Source organism: Halichondria panicea, chromosome 16, assembly GCF_963675165.1.
Source record: "Halichondria panicea chromosome 16, odHalPani1.1, whole genome shotgun sequence".
Lineage (NCBI taxonomy): Eukaryota > Metazoa > Porifera > Demospongiae > Suberitida > Halichondriidae > Halichondria > Halichondria panicea.
Genome location: NC_087392.1, coordinates 3,541,843 through 3,563,153, shown reverse-complemented (window position 1 = coordinate 3,563,153; position 21,311 = coordinate 3,541,843). Strand labels below are relative to the sequence as shown.

The following is a 21,311-nucleotide window of genomic DNA, read 5'->3' as shown; positions in this document are numbered from 1 at the left end:
CACGTACACCTGGTCTTGATTAGTTGGGCGTGGTCCGACCTGAACTGAAAACCTGACCTCTAGCTGGTACTGGCAAGGCCCCTCCACGTACGTACGTACGAACGTCCACTAGCTCTGCTATTTAATACAGTACAGTGATCCTGACTCTGATCGCTGGGATCGGGAGTGCTCTACCTTTTACCAGGGTATCAAGACGTCATGCTTAGCCGTCGTTTGGTAGGGTTTTTGTCACAAGGGGTAAAATTAATCTCTGCCAGAAGTCTGTCTAGAGGTAAGAGTAAAATGCCAGATCATGTTGGCACTGTGTTTCTGTTAATTACCTATAAATCCGATCCCATCTAGTCCACATACATTCGACAATTAAAGATTTGTGGGGCTTCTTATAAGCATGATCTCTTGTATCAAATCAATGATCTCTCTAATACCTAGTATACCTTTGGTCACCATAATTATACCTAGACTGGCCCCTTCTCTCTGGGAGAAAGGGACTGGCAAGCTACCGTGTTGAGAGTGCAATAGAACAAACCACACAATGCATAATGCGTGGGTGATATTACTTTAGCCTCGAGAACACACCGCTAGTGATGTACTTATCTCGAGGCCGATAATAATTATTAATTTTTGTGCAGTAATAGTTAGCGCGTGGGCGGTGGGTGGCACATGAGTACGTATTTGTGTGCATTCTTGTGGGAGTGTGACATTCTTCACACGTGACAACTCTCAATACGGCAGCTTGCCAGCCCAGAGAGAAGGGGAGTGGTTTAATCCAGTCTAATAATAAAATTATGACATACCTTCTTGTAATCTGCGAATGATAGTGCAAACTGAGACATAGGCATTATGCACATAACTAAGAGCGAGGAGCCTATTTATGTTTGTATAATTCAAAGGAGTGTAACTATTAATGAAAGCGCCGCGTTTAAGTTGCTGATAACTCAGTGGAGGAGGCGCCAAAGCTTTACGACATGAAGCTACTAGCTTAAATACACATGGCACCAACATTTTGCCAGGGAATCAGAATGGTGAAAAAAGTGGGATGGTCGACCTTGATCGTAGCTGAAAGGTTCAAAGTTCATTTAGATTAATGGCTGCTGCATGAACTAAGTGCAGCTTAATTTTTTCACTCTTGCAGCTACCAGCAGCGTTCTAGTGCAGAGCTAACTACTAAGTAGAGTATAAAACCATGACACATTTTTTCTACACACATATTCTGAAAGGTTACAATGGCATTCCAAATAAGAAAAGCTGCAACTCGAGAATGAAATTCAAAGCTAGAAGCCTTGTACATGTACATGCAAGCTCTTACATTAATCATTGAGAAGCTGTAGCAGTATAGACAGACCAACACATTAAGGTATGCAATGCTGCGCATGCACACACCGAGGCACAATTATACTAATTCTGCTGTGGCAGTTGAGTCAAAGGTGTGCAACAATGCAGCAATCTTGCAAACAGTGCAGTGGCTGGAAATTATGCAGACCTCTTTAAGAGTTCCTACTACGTTTTGCACAGGTTATGTGAATCCAGTAGACAAAGGTCTCCAATTGGGTGACTACCCTCAATTACCATGGAAATCTGCTCAAGAGAATGCCCCTAAAGGTTGGTGGGATGATCAGGATCGTAGAGACAAAGAAACTCTAGTAAGTTGTTTGTTTGTTGTGTAGGAATTAAAAGCTATGAGCTAGCCTACATGTAAAATCATGCCTGCATTAAAATATCCTCTGTTTTGCATACTGTACGTACCTCGCGAAAATACACCCATCCCCTATTTTACTTGCACAAGGGTACTTTTGACTGGAAAATACGCCCGCCCAGAAAGAAAAGTTTGCAAAAGAGTGGGAAATGATCGACCATTGCTAAAGGCGCCAAAAGTTCTAAGTCCATAATGGTGCAGCTTTTTTGCAACTCTTTTCTCACTCTTGGTTCTAGTACAGAGCTAATTACTAAGTAGAATAGCTAAGTTATGTCAAAAGATTTTTCTACGCACTGGTCTAAAGAGACCGATGTGGCCTTCAAAGTAAGCGAAACTATATAGCCAATCCGGCCCATAGTAAGACTCACAAAGCCAGCACTTTTTGCACACGAAAAAGAGACTGGGCAAACTCAGTGTAGAGACTCATGACAACGTTTGCCTTTGTACCAACTCAAGTGGCTAGACCGCATGCGCAAGCAAGGTACATAAACACACTACTGTATATGTGTCTGTGTAGACTGCTACAGCTGCTCAAGGATCAATGAAGTATAAGTAAGAGTCTCTATAGGCTTCTAGTCTGGATTTTAATTCGTTTTCGAGTTTTGCCTAGCTTTGCTTACTTAGAATGCCATTGCAGCCTTTTTGAAAAGAGTGCATACAAAAAACTTATCCATGGAGCATTGCTACTCTACTTAGTAGTTAGCTCTGCACTAGAACGCTAGCTATTGGTAGCTGCAAGAGGGAGAAGAGAGCTGCAAGGCTCTGCTGATGCAGCTATTCATTTTAGACTCGGACTTTTGGCATCAATCGTTTTTTAATAACAATCATGATTGATCATTACCCACTCTTTGAGTTTCTCTATTGCCTGCATGCAGCAACATTTCTAAAAATGTTCATTGTGCTATACCGTATATCTTCTAATTTATCGGACACTTCTAATTACCCCGGACACTCTTGTTCAATTTTCGTTGTTCTAATACAATGGATGGACACTCCAGTCTGGATATTTACTGTTTAAATATCCAGACAATACTTTGAAAAGTTGAGTTACTTCATAGACGGCAAGTAAGACTTAGAGTGCTGCAGTTAGATAGCATTGAGTAGCTAGCTAGTGCAACTATTCAGTCGCACACTGTTCTAGTAAACTTAGCTAGCTCGCATGCAGCTGCTTGCTTGTTCGGACACTTTGCATGCTCTATAAAAATCTGTTACAATTATACCCGGACAATTTTCAAAATAATTATTTTTTGCTGTTCGATGAATTAGAAGATATACGGTAATGTGTGTATATACCGAGGCATCAGCACTCACGGTGCTTTCATTTAATAGTAAAATATCACAGACATCCCTTTTCAATTTTCTAAATTCATGCATGTGTGTAGATTCATGAGGAAGAGGATGCTCTGAATGTGTGGATGTACGATGCAGTAGAAAATAATGGCAAGTACACACGTTGGGAAGCCCTGGCTCAACTTGTGACTATGTTCACAATATTGGGAGGTGTCTACTATCTCTCGTCAGTGTACGACGCACCTTCTAGAAATCCAGCGGTAAGGTGGCCATACATGCAATGGTTAGATCATGGGCATGAGGTATCTATGTGTTAGAGTGTCCCAAAGCCCGAAGGATACTATGTATATAGCCATAAAATTGATGCCGAATTCACATGATCTATTCCTTGGTGGCTAAACCAAAACTTTGCCTCAAGAAAAACATTAATCAAAGCCTTATTAGCAACAACTTTGTTTTTTACCATTGTCAAGCCTGTACACAGCCAATAATCCACAGGGTGTTTCATGCCTGTTACGGGCCCGCAGGAGCATATGAGGGGATTAAGCGCCATACTACGCGAATTCTGTATCGTCTAGCTATGTACAAATCATGCCATAATAATATGTCAAACCCAGGAGGTAAGCCAAGGTCAATAGGGTCACTTTTAATGAACATCTTGTCCTGGGTTCTTGACAGCTACCACTTCTGTTGTTGTTGATGGTTTATTTGCCTGCTTGGAAAGCTTGTGCTATACTTATAGCTACGGAAGACTAATTTTCCATATCTTGTGGTTTCGAAGAATGTCAAAGGTTGCAATTAAATCTGGGATCTCTTCTCTCTCAAGCTGGTTCGTCTGGGGCGCGATATCTCAACTGATTTCTGTTGTGATTATGAAGAGGATGAAGTTAGTGGTGGTTTATAAACCCAGGGGCGCGAGGATGAACTCAGTTTTACATGTAAAACATAAGCCCACGTGGTGCGTTAATTTGTTGCCTTTTGACATTGGTGTATACCGTTACCTCCTCTGTGTTAAACTGCTAAGTGCTATTGTACTTGATGATTTCACTATTATTAGATCAAACGTGTTTCAGCCACACATGTACAGAGCACTTTGCACATTACGAAATGTGGTTAAGACGAGTGAATCCGCAATACTAAAGACTCTCCATCCCTCATATGCTCCTGGGGCCCGTTACAGGCCGAAATCCATTGATAATATTCAACTGTTTGGTTAGATACTCCTTAGCAGCCTGTGGATTTCAGCCGTGGAACAGACCAGCCAGTAGCTAAAGCAAAACACAAACAAAGTTATAAATGATAAAATAAGGTTACCTGCCAAGACTTAGTTATGATAGTTTCTAAATACAGGTGGGTCCACGACGATGTAATTAAGGTTAGGGTATTGTGTTTCACCCACCCCCCCCCCCCGCGAAATTTATGGAATATGAATATCGTTTTCGCTATGTTTTTAGTGGAGCATCACACAACTTGTACGAGTTTTCTTGCGTCAATTCTTAGCATGGATAAACCCGGGAATCTTCTACTGAGGGCTTCAATTAAAGAAAGGTAGGGGCAGGGCCAGACGAAGATAAATGTTGAAAAAAGTCAAGCCAGTTGCAGCTAGCTCCCTGTTTGTGTGTATTTTTAGATACTTACAACGGATATCTCTTCGTCTGGCCTTCTGAAGGGTACTTAGCTACATAATTATAGATACCAATAAAGCTTGCTTAAAGTACTTACTGCTCTTATAAATTGATGCAAAAAATAATATATTACCGTATAATTATGTTTGGACAGCAAAAAATAATTATTTTGGAAATTGTCCGGGTATAATTGGAACAGATTTTTTATAGAGCACGCGAAGTGTCCGGAATAATTAGAACAAGCAAGCAGCTGCATGCGAGCTAGCTAAGTTTAACAGAACAGTGTGCGACTGAAAAGTTGCACTAGCTATCTAAAACTAGCTACTCAAAGCTATCCAACTGCAGCACTCTAAGTCTTACTTGCCTGCCGTCTATGTCAACTTTTCAAGGTATTGTCCGGATATTTAGAACAAATGTATTATTAAAGCACTGGAGTGTCCGTTGTATTAGAACAACGAAAATTGCCCTAAAGAGTGTCTGGGGTAATTAGAAGTGTCCGATAAATTAGAAAATGTATGGTACTTGCGGTTTTGATGCTCTCTTGTCTCATTCATGCATCTTCATAATCATAGCATTCTTACACAAAACAATGGCTTGATATTCATACAATAATTATAAGTACAGCATACTTCTTTGAATCTGCAAAAGAGAAAAAGTTGACATAATAAACTCATGAATATTCATAAGTGACCACAATACCCCAACGATGTGAGTGAAAAGATAGACTGAAAAGACTACTGTCTTCTTGGTATGGGTTGAAAGAATGAGCTTTATAATTTACGTATAATTATGTGTGCATTAATTGAGTCAAATATTATTATTGGCTCACATACTCAAGTAGAGTGTAGTGTGACAAGGAACCTCGGTTTCATGTGTATTCCTATACATAAGCAGCATATGGACCAACAGTTTAAAAAACCAGCAGAGCACTTACTTTGCACGACATATTAATAATTATTATACGCAATCAAGGTATACGGTAGTGTGTGTGTGTGTGTGTGTGTGTGGATGGGTGGGTGCGTACGTGTGTGTGTGTGTGTAGACTGCTACAGCTGCTCAAGGATCAATGTAAGAGTTTCTATAGGCTTTCTAGTCATTAATGGATTGGCAAAAATAATAATGCTTCGTTCTCGAGTTTAGCTTAGTTATTACTATTGCAGTCTTTTTAGAAGAGTGCGTAGCAAAACTTGTCCATTGAGTGTTACTATACTCTACTTAGTAGTTAGCTCTGCACTAGAACGCTAGCTGGTAGGTGCAAAGAGTGAGAAGAGAGCTGCAAGGAGGCTACTCTAGCTACTGATGCAGCAGCCATTAATTTCAGCCATTAATTTTTAGACTTTTGGCATCCTTTTTAGTAACAATCATGTCCCACTCTTTGCGTTTCCCTGTGATTCTGCCGCAAAATTAATGCAAACAAAAAATTAATGTTTATCTTGATATCACAATCATGTATGTATTAGCAATAGCAAGAGCATATGAGGAGATGGAGTGTCTTACGACGCGGATTCTGTATCAACCTGCTATGTACAAATAATTATGTCAAACCCTAAGTGCTCATAAATTTGCTTCCTGTTCTCATTAAAACCACCACGTGAGTATTTACTGAATAACAGTGAAATCAAAGGCATTTAAGGGATCGAGAAGAGGGCATGCAACTGACTATCAACCCTATGCTACGTGCGTGCAAAAAATAAAGCCATAGACTATAACAATATTAAGAGACATGTACTTTTCCACCGCCCACTTTAGTTTTTGCTCGCAACCTCTTCTCCTTTATACGCCCTTGGAGAAATAATTATTATATCTTTAAAAATAATTATGTCACCTTAAGGTATATAATTATGCGATGTCCTTTGTTTGAACAGGTACCAAGGCAGTTTCCATACAACAATCTTTTTTTGGAGCGAGGAGGGGATCCGTCAAGGGAAGGTAAAACTCTGGTTGGGCCTGTCAAAAGCACTTACGGAGAAATCACTTCATAGCTAGTATAAAAGACGTCAGATTGTTGTGCATATATAATAGAGGCACTGTGAGGTATAATTATTGCTGTAGCTGAACTGATTGTGCAAACATGCATGCACAGCGACAACCAACACAAATCTTTAATTCTTTGCATATAATATAATAATTATTATTGCTGACGTACACAAGAGGCATTTTGTCAGACCTACGCCCATGCAAATATAGGCCTGTGCCGATAACTGTGTGAAAATAGTTTATCGATCATCATTAAGTTGCACATGCAAATAAAATTTGGAGTACGTTGCATGTTTGTGTTGACAGAGATACCACAATAGTTTGTTTATAAGTTGTATAATTATTATCATCTACATCTATGCTAATTAATATTGAGGTTCAAATAACCACACCCCTATAATTATATTAGGTCTTAAGCTAGGTTCAAAGTCAATCCTTGAAAACTTAGTGATAATTAACCATGCATGCATGCAGCTATATATACGGTATAATTATATATACCTCATTTGCGCATGCGTACCGAGGCATAAAAGTCAAATCTCATTATTATGTCAATTATTCACTCGTATTGATTAATAATTCAACTGCAAAAACAAACAAGTAAAGAAAACATTTCCACTGTACAGACACAACACTAATGTAAAAACAGAACAAAATCAGCATCACGATTGTTTCTTCTGACCATAGACCTAAGTTGAGAATAAGCATTTGCAATTATTATCGGTATGTTCAGTCGACAGGACCCCAAATAACGACTCTACAGTACTTACATGTACCATACTCGACCAAGATTACGCCCACCCCTACTTTTAAGTGAAAGTTCGATCCTACATAGGCTAATTTGCCTCGAGGAATATGCCTGCCATACTACTGCGTTTACAGCATGGGTTTACTGCTGGCCACGGCATGAAGATTTAGCAATTTCTTGTGCAAGCTGTTAAGCTCTGAAGATGGCTAGATATCAGCTTGACAAATTATTACCCGAGGCGCGTGAGCGGCCACGGGTATAGTAGTACGTTGGTGTTTGTAATATGCAAGTCTACTCACCAGACATAATTATAGCACTGCGTTTACAGCCTCCACATAACAATGCTATTAGTTTTTAAAGTGGCAGATTTCGATGTTAAGATGTTAAAGCTTCGTTGTTGTATAGAATCGAGCAAAAGCTATAAGCATGTTGCCTAGCTCTACATGCGACCTTTATTCGAGGTACATGTAGCTCATTTGTAGCTGAAGTGATCATTTACCGGTCTCTATTAAACTTGAAGTAGAATTGTTACTTATCTGGTTTTTATAGATCTATTTACTCATGCCAACAGCCGAGGTTAGCACTTCAGTGCTCTAGTTGCTTCTATTTGCCAGTATAAAAATAAGGACAATCTTCTCTGAATCCTACCTTTACATTAGCATAGTCCTTAAATTCTTCCCTTCTGTTCATCATTGGAGAGCATTCCATAGTTACGTCTAGCTGCAAGTAGCGTTAATAAAATCAGTACAATGAAGTAATGAGCTAACTCACCACCGGAGGTTGGGTGGGTGGAGGCGGTCTGGTAGGCAGTATCGGAGTCTGCAACTGGTCAGGGTACTGCCACATGTGGACATTTATAACTTCAGACACTAACCAAACACTAACTACAACATACGTACATTGTATATTATATACACATGTACAAATTGAGGAACATACTTTAGCTTTGACAATCCAGGCAAAGATTTTGAGCATGTCTTCTTCTTTGTCTGCACATAAGTAGCGACATTTATCCTCTCCTCTCATTGCTTTCATCCAGAAACAATACCTGCAACACCGAAAATAGTAGCTCGATACGAATTTTAAAGTGTATAATTATGCTTATAAAAAAATAATAGTGTTATACTTTTATACTGATGGGCCTCACATAGACATCACATGTACCTTGTTGGAAGAGGGTTCTTGACGTCAATCTTAGAGCCTTCAATGCCAGCAAACACATCAAAGTCATGCACTCCAAGCTTGAAATACTCATGGTGGCCCTATTGGATGACATAAATGCAGTTTTGTCATCCATTTAACTATAAGGCTTGCTTACCTTGGAATCTTTGAATTGAACAAAGCTGTCATTTCGTACAGTGCATGGATACTTTTTCCATCTTTTCTTCTCCCTGACTTGCAGGATAACAGTCTCTGACTCCTTCACATAGTCAATCTACAAAAGAAGCTAAATATACCCCAAAAACCACTGTCCAATGGTCACTCACATATTGCTTGAGAGTCTCGCCAAATGCATTGGGCTTGAGACAGAGGAAGCAGTCAGAGCCAGTCGAACACAGTACAGCCAGCAGCCTCTCAGTAAAGCTCAACACTCTATGAGATTCAGAATCCCCCAGCACTAGGTAGAGAGCATAGCTGTTAGGAGGCAAGGCCTTCTCTGTTGTCACTTTTTCTACCACATCTGACACTAGCGTTGTCCCAGTGATCTGCAGTTAGTACAAGAAATAATGCTACTCATTTAAAGAAAAGGTGGTTGTACAGGGTGAGGTGATAAAGTAAGTATGACAGTCACCATCAATTGCAGCATACATGCAATAAATTATTGTGAATGAACAACATCAGGTTTATATCCATAATCCAAATAGTTACGTTTCTGGGCCTTTCTTGGTGTTCCTAAGGCTCCGGTTCTATAGTGGAACACTCTTACGTATAATATATATATTTCCAACATCACTCCGACCACTTTTTGTTCCTAGCCTACAAAGTATTTTCAATGTACAAGCTGCCAATCCATGAAAGTGCAAAAAACCCTAGAAACTAGCACAAGGAATTCACATTCACTACACAGGCCAAATTTACAATGCATGAGTTCATGACATACAGTGGACTTTCGCTTTTGCGATCACCCTTGGGACAATGCACAGCAGCTTAAATCTAATGACTTTAGCAGCTCTGTCTCGAGGATAACTAATCTTAATGGTCTCCAAAAGCCAACAATGAGTATGAGTTTCATTTTTCCCCACCATAGCCGCCTTGAGGCAGCCATAGATTAAAGAGGGAGAGAGATTGGAAACAAAAGTAATGTCATGCACGTGATATTTTGAATTTGCAGCATGGCACGAGAGAGCGTTAATCCGTGTTACGGTTGCGCAAGATGCGGGAAACAATGTTTCATGAATTATGATCACTGCAAGATATTCAGAGCCCCCCTAAACGTCATTCTCATGCCCCCTAATGGTGGACATCAGTTCGAAAAGAAAAATTTCGTTTTTGACTTTTGTGAAGATAGCTAGAGGTACAAAACGTTCTGTTGTCACGCTTGAGATCTTTATGTACCTAGAATGCTAATAATTATAGCTAAGACTGTGCAACTCATCAGTATACTGTACGTGTCCCATGGTCTCAAGTGTCAGTTGGAAGCGCAAGTTTTAGTACAAATGTAGTAGAATCTATTACAGACAGCAAGGTACTAGATTTTACTCAACGTCGAAGTATTATTACAATATTTGTGGCAACTTCAGTGGCTAGACCGCATGCGGTTACTACAATATCATTGACGTAGCACTAGAAAACTCTAGGTATCACATGCAGTATACTGACGTCACGAAAACCGCAGCCACTTAGCTGATATGCTGACTGTGCAACACAAGTCTCTACACGGAGTTTGACCAGTCTACTGTTCGCCGTGCAACAGTGACAGCTTGCGAGTCTATAAGAACTACGCACGGGAAGGCAAACTGCTTTTTGGTTGGGAACAAAATACGGGCCCAGCTACTTACTACACATTTCACTAGTTAGTGTGTGGGATGTTGGCAAACTAAAGTAGAGTGGAAATCACCTATACCGTATAGCGGGTATATTTCGAGGGTATACACTTATGCGGATAGCAGCCTTTTTGTAGCATGCATGCATGTGATATTATATATTATAAATGTTCGCGGAACATGCTGAATCAGCGAAAACCGCGAACATTGACCCGCTATACACAGTACCTCTAGTAATTGTTATACCGCCCTCCATAGCCTCAACTCCAGGGGGCAGAGAGGCTTGGAGTTAAGGCTACCGCCCACCTGCAGGAAACCCTACACAAAAGGGCTGCATGCTCAGCAGAGGAGGCTGGAACCACTTGAACTTAGCTAATTAAGGTCACTAATTGAATTCTCCAAACTTCTCTACTTTTAGCCTACTTTATAGTGTCTGTAACTTTATTTTGCAGAGGGTAGGCAGGGGGGAAGGGGGGTCAAATTAATTTTTGTCAATTTTGCTCAGAAGCAGAGATACAAATCTCAAAGCCAGCTGTTCGTTGCTTCACTTCAGTGGCTGGTCAGCTGGCTATAATTGTTCTGCTCGTCATTAGTCTCAAGTAGAGAACACCAAGTTGAGAACACTACTGAGTGACCTTCAGGGCCATCGTACTACAATCTCGAACTACATGTAGACTACTGTACATGCAGTAAAATCGAAGCACACAAAAACCCAAATTGCAACTCATAACCATTCCTCAAACAATTCAAACAAACAAACAATCCTCAAACGATTAATTTTTTCGGAGGAGGGCTTACAAATCCATGAATCAAACCCAAGAGAACGTGCTCAAAAGCCTATAAGCATGTCAGGGTGTCATACAGGAATTTAACGTAGAGGGGGGAAATAAAGGCATGTGGATTGTCTCACCGGCTAGGGGAACACATTTTTTATTAATTAAGTGATCTTAGGTGTATTCTGGTGGGTTTAGTTGCATTTTCAGTCATACAACTAGTATCTGAATGCACATTTTAGGGGGGGGGGGGGGGGAGTTGAGCATATATGCATGGTTCACACATTTGTGAAAACCATGCATAATCCTGTATGACACCCTGACACGTACGTACCATATGTAAGTCCTTTCCGGTTCCAAACAAGACAATGTAACATGCATGTAGTCTCACACATTATAATTCCCTACTCATGAAAACTACTCTAATACGAAAACTATATGTACCGGTATGCATAAACATTTCGCATTATAGGAATTAGAACGTAAATGAAATATTACTCACGTTAATGCCATAAGAGTCTCCGTCCTTGCTGGAAATGTAGATTCTAGTGAGAAAATCCATGCTAGAGGATATGGCAGAGGCCTTACTCTGCATTTTATCAGCCTCCTTGATCTTTCGCATAGCAGCTTCTATTGCCTGAAACAGAACAAAAAGCGGAGATTCTAGAATTAATGTTCATACCATAAGCAGCACAGCATTTTTTTTTAGCAGGAGCAGATGAGGGGATGGAGCGTCTTACTCTGTATAGCATTGCGGTTGTTTGTAATGTGCTAAGTGCTCTGTACATGTGTGGCTGATAATGCTAATAATTATAGTGAATATCATTCAGTGCAATAAATAATGTCAGCAGCACTTAGCGGTTTGACATAATATATGGCATGATTTGTACAAAGCTATACGATAGAGAATTCCCGTAGTAAGACGCTCCATCCCCTCATGTGCTTCTGGTTTGAGTAATCAAGATAAATGGGCAACTTAGAGAGTAATTCCACCAGTAAATGAATGCCGGTGTACTTTCTCTCTTTTAAAATGTAAAGTGCTTGCTAGTACCATATAGCGGGAAATTTTCGCTACTTGGCTAAAGAGCCCTCAGCAGAAACTTCCGTGGGTTCTAACATTCGCGTTTCTCAATGCCAGGAAATCACACCCACCAATAGCTTTGCATGTGACATACCGGTGCGTCTGAGTTTATCCCAGTTTTTTGCGTTAACTGCTCTGCCCTCAAAAAATGATGCAATAATACTAACAAGTTTACATAATGCTCGAGCGTAATACTCAACCGAGAACATTAATAGTATTATCATCCGAGTGCACCAGCATTAAAACACGTTGGTTAGCTAAGTGTATTTTATTGCTGATCACTAAAAATTTATGCGATAATTATGATACGATATAGCTAGGCGCTCGCACAAAGAGCTGTATCAGACAAACATTCCTAGCAGTAGAAATTATTTTCACTATAATTATTATACATGCCAAGTTCATTGTTACACAGTAGAATCTAGTAGAATCTGGGAAATTATCAAGGTACATAGCGGGTAATTTCTGTTGGTGGAAATGTTTGTACGAACTACCCAATTAATTTTTACATAATTAGGATAGTGACGTAGTGACGTAGAACCTATTGCGGTGGATATGCTTCAATACGAAAAATACGAACATTTCCAAAATAACCTGCAATACGATACCTCCAGACTGTGGACAAAATAAAATTGCACATAATGTGCAGGACCTATAAGTCTGTCGATAAAATTAAGGAATCATACCTGCAGGGACTCAGTAATGTATGGTGTAATCACATAAATTGTACGATAGAAAGTCATGAACATGCAGTCATATACGTACAGTCGACTATTCAATTATACGGATGAGAGAATTGACCTATAGATTTATTCATAGCCAACACCTACTCGCACATGCTCATCAAGCTCTGGCGTTAATGATAGCAGCTTCTGCTATAGGTTGCTGATTTTATAACTATTTCAGCCATTTGGTTGAGGTAAGGAAAACATCAGGTGTTCGGAATATCAACGCTCAATTAGATACAAGTAAACAACTCCACACCTCCTCTTTCTTTGATTCCTCTTCATCAACTTGAAACAGCCACTTGTAGTGGCTAATCATAGCATGAACACAGGAATACTCATACTGAGTGCTCTCAAATGAGACCTGCAAAAAACATGACACAATAATTGACACGACAGAGATAGGGGGATACATGACTATGATCAATGTATATAGTGTCAGGACTTACTGGATCACCGTCAACTGTCATTAGAGTAGGGGCAAAAAGTCGTACCAAGTTGGACAAACCCATCTTATTCTTGAGTTCAAACTCCGTCACCCTGAGTAAGACAATGGAAAATAGCAAAAACATGACTACATGTACATGTACATGTACACTGCACTGCAGCACACTGCATAACACTTTCATCACAACTAAAATGTTGAGGTGGAAAGAAAGGAACCATGCAGCCTGTTTTGGTAACCAGTTCTGGAATAGCTTGGAGTGTTACCTAGATAGTAGCTACATGTAGTCCGTAACGCGAAATTCAGGTAGCATTACCTTAATATTAAAAATTCTACTAAATTTAATAATTAACATCTGCGTTCATAATAAAATGCATGAACAAACTTAATTATGAACATCATTAAAGAAATAAAAATTTTCTTGTTAGTAAAACCTACATAGGATTGGCAGTGGGTTTGCGTGTGTTTAGCAATATTTGAATTATGGTAGCTCGATCCATACCTGGCTACCATTCAGCCTTTAAACTTTAAACTCAAAATATGACACAAACTTAAATTATTGTGCTAATGAAATAATTATGATCGAATTTCTGCCAAAATTAGTACCTAAAAACAAAGAAAATCTGAAATTACTTAGTACCCGTTTCTTTAAAGGTACGTTACACGTACCCTGCATATTCATTAACTTACGATGCATAGCCTACTAACTTTTTTAAGTGTCCAGCAACCCTCCTCAGTGTCTCTCTGTTGACAGGGGGGAGCTGCTCAATGAGGCTCTGCAGTTGGTACATCTGACTTTCGTGGTCCGACTCTATAACGTTAGAGGGACATTGTAATAATTATGTTAAAGACAAAGCAAGCTCTTAGTGTATACAGATGAAACTTCACTTAACGTGCTAGTCAATGCTATATAATTATGGCGTAGCCTCAGGAAGTAGACGGTAATAAAAGCCTTGGTATTTCGCTAGAACATGAAGTACAACATGTAACCTGGTGAACTATGAACGTATGTTAGTGAACATGACCGTGCTGGACCATAATTATGCTACCATCCTTCTGCATAAAGCATTCTGGCATGCAATACAGCTTTGCAGCTCTTTTCTGACTCTTGTAGATGATGCTACAAAAGATTCTGAAGAGACTGCAACAGCATTTACTGTAAGCAAAATTAGCCATAACTGGAGAACAAAGCTTTAGTTTGTAAATCTTTGAATCCAAATCCATGCATTTTTTCGTTCCAGGCCAAGAAACTCTCACAAAAAAATATGCACTTAAAATGGCTGACAGAGCCAAAGCCTCTTGGCAGTAGCCTTTTTTAAATATCCTCGTGCGGCCCTGCATATAGGCTACAGTAGACGGCATGCAATTTAGCTATCTATTAAAAACGTCTATTCCAGCCATGAAATGACTACTGCGTTTTAGCTGGATTTCCAGCTCATTCTAGCTGCTAGATCTAGCTCATGGAATAATTAATGAGCAAACATAGTTTACCGTAACCTTAATGAAGAGACTTCGCATTAAATTAATAAACTATGGTACCCTCAGAGTAACCATACATGCATTGCATATATATTTAGTAAACCTACGCATTGTATTGATGAATGACTGGTAGAGCCTATGCGTAAGGAGTGGGTCGGGAAGGTTCCTAAAAAACTGTTTTAGAGTACCAGTGACATCATGGATCGTGAACACCTCGGGGTCTATCACAACACCTCTGGCATCTGGAGAATTGAAGGGGAAGATTCCAATCACCACATGACAACGACAATATTACTGTTAACATCCTTACTCCTTAAAAAAACAACCATGCACTAGCTTACAGTGGTATAATAACCGCACAATTTAAGGCATTGAGTTATACGTACACCACTTTACACCCAAATCAGTGTTCTACAATGGCGACCTACAGTAAAGAAGATGCTCATGAGCATTCACCCTGTGTGTTGAGCTTCATTGCACAGCGGCAAAACCGATACAACGAAAGTACCGTGGGTGCTGATACCTCAGTGGATATGTCAAAGCTACTAGTTATTGCTAATACACACATGATATCATGATGAAAATTAATTTTCTGGCTTTCTTTTCTCTTCTTCTTTCTTTTTTCAGGCTTATTTTTGAAACAATGAAGATACATACAATGTACTGGTATAATACTGTCAAAAGTTGAATGGGGAGATAAACATCAAAAGTCCGATTGTAATTATGGTGATTATGTATTCAGGGGGGGGAACACGCCCCTCCTAAGATATATTGTTTGAGTAGACTGGTCTATGCAGAGACGAGCGGTTTCCTCGAATGCACATGATTGAGGAGCGAATGGATAGCCTGCATCTAAGCCATCCATTACAGCAGGGTAGAGATTTGGTCTCTTTGATGCTATCATGTGAGCGAGCCTTTTGTAGAAAGTTGCTGCTTCCTTGCCGATTCCTCCCCAGGTTGAGAGGACTAGGGACTCGCCGCTCAATCTCTCCAACCCTTTGTCCATATTCCCTCTTTTTAGCTTGCTCGTGTCTCCTGTAGGCATCTCCGGAATGGTTACTAGGTTCGTTAGGGTAGAATACCCTTACATCAAAAAATGCATATTGGTGGTTGTTTCAGAAGCCTCTTGCACGAATATCCGGGCGAGCATGGTTACTGGTGTTCACTGATCTGGCAAAAAGAGCTTTCCAGTGAGGGGCTGGAGGGGTGGCTCTGTAGCCACATTGTGACATACTTCCGTGAGCAGGGAGGCTGTGATGTCACGAATTTCGTTATAACGAATAGTCGGGAGGCAGATCATAGCGTGAGAAGTTTGAACCACAGTTGCATGTCTTGGGGATGTTGCTGCCAGTTATATATCAGACGTGTGGCGTCTCTGAAATCTCGTTTGCATAACTGGAAGCCGTGTGTGCCTATGGGTAGAACTGATAGCCATGATGAAGCTCTTTTTTTGGCTAAATCTGCGTGACGTTTCAGATCACTGGGTAACTGGTCCTTAACATCCTTGGCTTGTTGAGCATGTTCCACATGGTTCAGGGCTCTCACATCTCTTTTAGCGGTTGCCGTTGTCTCCGGGTCTGCATTCTGGTACATTTCTTGAGACACAATGAGAGAGACTTGGGGTTTACATACTGTTACAGATGCCTTATAGAATTGTGAGGACAGGGTTGCAGGGTAACAGTGCCCAATCCTCCATGTCTCACAGGGAGAGTGAGTAGATCTCTTTCTAGCGTTGAGCAAGATGGGAGGGAGGCCTGATAAAGCTGGGATGAGAAGATGTGTTATTGCTGTCTCTAGAGGGAGGAGGAGATTTTGTATGTCTGAGATCGTTTGAAGTAGGTAAGTCCATCTGCCTGTGAAACCATGTGTGAAAGCTGCGTATGCAGCGTGGGGTTGAGATACTGCAACACGGGCAAGGCTTTCCACTTCCTGTGTCCATTCCTCAACTGTTCCAGTAACATATTCTTTTGTAAAACTGTGTGAGCGTATAGCAGCTCCGAGATGGCGCTTGCCTTTGGTGGTGATCTGAACTCCTGTGTCAGCAAAGGCAGAGGTGGCTCTCTCCTTATGTTGTTCTTTTACAACCAGGTATGTTTTGATTGGGTTAGGATGATAGCCATAGAGGAGCCCCAGTCGAAAGAGTTCATTCCACCAGGACCTTAGGTTATTATACATGTTGCCGCTCCTGTGGCATCATCTGCATACTAACCTCTGGGCACATTTCTTTCAGTTTTCTAATTAGAGGTACAGTAGCAATGGCATACATGGCCATTGCCAGGGGGTCGCCTTGGGTAGTGCCTTCTGTACTTTGAATTTCTCTACCATTTGTGATAAACAAGCGGACAGGGTGAATAGCTATACGTGTTGATGAGCACTTGTGCACACTGACGTTATGAAGGGCGGATTTCCTATTGATAGCATTGGTTGTGTCCACTAGTAAGGCGGCCTCTGTATCTTGGTCCTCAAAGATAAACTTCATCGACTGGACTGCGGCTTCGCATCCACCTTCTTGGCCAGCACATAGTTAAAGGGGCCTGGATGCTTCTCCAATGTCATCCTTCAGTATCCTCAGAATTGCCTTGGCAATTATGTGTCTAGGTACTTCTCCTATACCAATGGGTCTCACTCTTGGACACTTATCAACTGGAACGAGTCTACAAACAACAAAAGCAGAGAGTCCCTCACGATGTACAGCTCCCTACATTGGCTAAGGCAGTACATTGGTTGATTGACGCATGTTTGAAAGAGGAGCACAAACCCTAACCCTGACCATCTGGATCATCTTCATCTGGCAGTAGAGCAGGCAGTGGAACAGTAGGCCCTAAAAGGGACGTGGAGCTTGTCAACGATATCTCGGTGTTAACATCTGGTACGTTGCGGCAAGCCTCTAGTCGGCTAGGTAGACAATCAGAGCATTTCTGCCGGCTTTTACACAGACACATTGCCTACACTTGCTCGATCTATTGCACTTGCAGCATACCATACTTCAACTTATCAATAACTTAGAGGCACTCGAAAAGCAAATCACATTACCCAAGGGAGTGATCACCATTTAAAAACACAAACACTAACACTGCACTACACTACACCACCTACATGTACACACTACACTAGACTAAATAGAAGCTCCTTGCTTTCCTCAGACTGGCTTTTCACTCTTCTTACTCTTCTTTCTTCTTACGCTTCTTTTTTCTTTCTTTGACTACCGTATACCTAGCTTGCGCATGCGCACCGAGGCATAATATTATTATAACATTATCATTATGGGCCAATGATTGTGAATCTATAGATGTGTTTTTTGATGCCTTTGAAGATTGCCTACAAGAATTCATGATTGTATAATTATATAGCGAGCTAGCTAGTGAGAATGATGCGAGATACTGTATATCTAGACAGCAAGCAGACTGTAATGCTCATAACGTAGCTATAGGCAAGGTTTCATATCTAACTATCATAGCATGCTGTTTGATAAAGCAATATAAAGGTTGCAATTACAAAAAAGATAGCATTCATAATTATAGAAACTATAAAGGACCTTTTCACCGAGAAAGTTCAGGAACCTGTGAATTGGGTGTTTTATTAGATCTACTTGTAACATATGCAACACTGAATAGCAATAAAGGTACAGAATAATTCAACAATAATCACGCTGTCAAAACAGAAACGCTTCAAACATACAAAGTGCGTACTACGTAAAACGGGACAGGAATAATTATTATAGTGACTGCTATATACAGTAGCTAAAGAGTTTGCAACACCCACATTTGGTCATATATGTACATATACAAAGTTTTACTATAATTATTATAATTATAACCACCAGATACGCTCGTATTGCAGTTTGATAATCGTAACAAAATTATGCAATAACCACATTATACCTTGATTGAAAGCCAGGACAAGCTTCCGGCTGTTAGCCTTGCCTCCGCTCAGCCTGTATAATCCCTCAGTCTCTAACCCGTACGTCTCCACAAACTGCAAACACTTGTGCACAAGAATCGGAATACCTGTGCTAGTCAACTGCTGCTCTGCTAAGGGTATTCCAGACACTTGTGTGTGCTTAAGCGCCGAAACCCACATCTCAGCATCTGATGGATTATCTGCTCGCAGCTGGAACGTCCTGCACACAGTTTAACTACACTGATTCGAAGCACTAAAACTACATGTATGCAGCAGTGGTAAATAGTGCACCAGGAGGACAGCAATAGTAAATTACAAAGTAAGAGCCATCAAAACTGTAGGTTGAGAGTGTCCACTTACTTGTCAGCTAGGTAGATAGTAAAGGTACATTGCTGTTCATAGTTGCCAGCGGGATCTGGACTCCTGAGTTCAGTCACCTTCCGCAGGTCAATCTCATCAATCTCTTCCCGTTCCTGTAGACATTTTAAGGACACATTTATTAGAAACTTCCAAAGCAAAGGCTAGCAGTTATGGTTTGCACAGTTACTGGTTAGATTACTATAATACCTAGCCTCGACCCCACGGCCACTTCCTCTCAGAGATGGGCCTGGTATCGACTGCTTGCGCATGCGCCAACCATTAGCCAGATACGGGCTGACGCAGGATAACAACACACATGCTCAGTAATACAATGACTCAATCACAACAAGTAGATAGAAAGTTTGATTGAAGGTTTCTAGCCTTAGCCTGCTATCGTAGAAACTGGATTATTAGTGCATGCGCTCATGCATGGGGACAATATAGTCTATACACTTATTCGAGAATGTGCCTATAATACAGTCATTTTTGAGCCCCACCCAGTAACCGGATGTCTCTGTGAACGAGAGCTAGCTAGAAAGTGAGCAACCTAGGAAAGCAGGCAACCCTAACTGGATCTATTACGTCACAGTTCATTTTACAACATCATTAAATATTCAAAAAGGGTCCAAGTCCAAGTCCACCTCATCTATGACTCAAATTTTCTCAGCATGATCAGACAGGCCTCGAAGGAAGAAAAGGCGGCCTACTTACTACTGACTGTTTGCACATGCGCACAATTACTGGAACTTTTTTCGAAATATCCTGAAAGAATGACTTGTAATTATACAGACAAAGAACACAAATTCATAGTCATACACAGAGCTAGCTAGAAACAGAGCTGTAGGTTTGTTGCAAAGCTGATAGAGGGTTTCTGTGGTAGATTGGATAGTGTCATGAATGCGATTATCGTTTGAAATTTGCTGAGCTGTTCAATTAAGAAAATAGATATAAAACCAGCTATACAGCATGTAGGACTGAGTAGTATCCATTGGTAGACCTTCTGAACTATCTTGGTACCCATAATTATTTTCAAAGACGAAGCAGCAAGCCATTTGTGTACACATGCACTTTTAAAGGCCTTCATCGAGGCAGCAGCAAGGCATAACATCGACTGGTTAGTTTGTGCACAACCATTGACCCACGCCTATCTCTCTCATGGCCACTTCATTGGAGGCGGCGATAAAATCAAGCTAATTAGGGGGCTGACGTTTTGAACCACAAATGCAAACTAAAGTGACGGAACTGTTTCAGATTGTGCGATATTGACATGGAAAGAGATATAGGCTAGTGACAGCTTTTACTCCATTTAGATGATTTCATCCACACTGTTGCAGGCTGTGAGTCACTTGTTAGCATACCGTAGAAACGCCTTACGGGATTATATATTAGCGCTTACATATCTTTATTTTAAGCGAATGATCAACTACAAGTTTTTGTACTCAAATTGAGCAATTATGCAAAGGATTGTCTATGAGCTAACTAGCTAGTTTGCACAGTGCATTGTAGCTATATAGCTGGCGATCCATCTGGAAGGATTCTCTGTGGACACTGTTACCTTGTGAAGGAGCTAGGCTATACATTCTACACAACTGATGCTACGCCAACCCTAATTACATGCTACAGGTGGGATGGGCTAAATTTCGAAAACAGTATTTTTGTCTCAAAATTACACCCACTCTTTAAGAACTACCGTATTACTAGAATATTTGCGGGTGAAAAACCTTTGCGAATGAGCCAAATCAGCAGAAATGGATCCTTTGCCATCTAACTATTGCATTCTGGCAGGATCGTGTGTATTTACTAGTTATAGGTTTTGCGATTTTATTGTTATTGAATAACCCTCGCAAAATTCGCATACATTCTAGTAATACGGTAAGTCTTTTCTGTCTGCGTCTGAGGCCTGCCAGCTCTCACATCAATATACAACAATGGTAATGCACATGGGTAAAGAAAGTAGCTAGGTATAAAAAAAAGTACAAGTCAAGATTCTGCATCATAGGTTGTTCCTTGTCACTGTCACAGTAGTCTTCAACAGAGATTCAAAAAAAATTGTTCAAAAAAGTAGGGATGGGCGTAATCTCGGTAGAGTACGGTATAATACCCGGCAATTTTTGTGGGCAGATTAAATATAAATCTATCGTTTAACCGTAAATTACTGTATTTTTTATATCAATGTTTTGCACGGTTACGAGGCCACGTGTTGAGTTTTTGCATGGAAGGTACTACATTTA

The 21,311-nt window shown here is 40.5% G+C and overlaps 2 protein-coding genes and 1 long non-coding RNA gene across 3 annotated transcripts in view; 1 reads left to right on the top strand and 2 right to left on the bottom strand.

The window, feature by feature from the left end:
• Nucleotides 1-259: 259 nt before the first annotated feature.
• On the top strand, nucleotides 260-6,758 carry LOC135350371 (uncharacterized). Its single transcript, XR_010399127.1, has 3 exons — nucleotides 260-271; nucleotides 1,513-1,640; nucleotides 6,474-6,758. It is a non-coding gene; the product is annotated as an uncharacterized LOC135350371 (long non-coding RNA).
• Nucleotides 6,759-7,123: 365 nt separating this feature from the next.
• Nucleotides 7,124-21,311, bottom strand: part of LOC135350356 (arf-GAP with Rho-GAP domain, ANK repeat and PH domain-containing protein 2-like) — a 35,985-nt gene continuing 21,797 nt past the window's right edge. Inside the window, exons 20-33 of the mRNA XM_064549118.1 lie at nucleotides 19,081-19,193; nucleotides 18,702-18,940; nucleotides 14,928-15,062; nucleotides 14,050-14,152; nucleotides 13,346-13,436; nucleotides 13,156-13,260; nucleotides 11,593-11,727; nucleotides 8,821-9,039; nucleotides 8,652-8,768; nucleotides 8,498-8,595; nucleotides 8,273-8,381; nucleotides 8,105-8,170; nucleotides 7,982-8,053; nucleotides 7,124-7,274 (exon numbers count right to left, since the gene is read on the bottom strand). Of these exons, the coding sequence (XP_064405188.1) occupies nucleotides 7,248-7,274; nucleotides 7,982-8,053; nucleotides 8,105-8,170; nucleotides 8,273-8,381; nucleotides 8,498-8,595; nucleotides 8,652-8,768; nucleotides 8,821-9,039; nucleotides 11,593-11,727; nucleotides 13,156-13,260; nucleotides 13,346-13,436; nucleotides 14,050-14,152; nucleotides 14,928-15,062; nucleotides 18,702-18,940; nucleotides 19,081-19,193 (1,629 nt within the window). The 3' untranslated portion in view covers nucleotides 7,124-7,247. The remainder of the gene's footprint in view (nucleotides 7,275-7,981; nucleotides 8,054-8,104; nucleotides 8,171-8,272; nucleotides 8,382-8,497; nucleotides 8,596-8,651; nucleotides 8,769-8,820; nucleotides 9,040-11,592; nucleotides 11,728-13,155; nucleotides 13,261-13,345; nucleotides 13,437-14,049; nucleotides 14,153-14,927; nucleotides 15,063-18,701; nucleotides 18,941-19,080; nucleotides 19,194-21,311) is intronic.
• On the bottom strand, nucleotides 15,070-18,679 carry LOC135350365 (uncharacterized). Its single transcript, XM_064549139.1, has one exon. The coding sequence runs from the start codon at nucleotides 16,993-16,995 to the stop codon at nucleotides 16,117-16,119; it is 879 nt and encodes a 292-aa protein (XP_064405209.1). The 5' UTR covers nucleotides 16,996-18,679; the 3' UTR covers nucleotides 15,070-16,116.

Bases quoted from the DNA above. Each gene is read 5' to 3' on its own strand.
- LOC135350365 (XM_064549139.1), bottom strand. From the start codon at position 16,995: ATGTATAATAACCTAAGGTCCTGGTGGAATGAACTCTTTCGACTGGGG.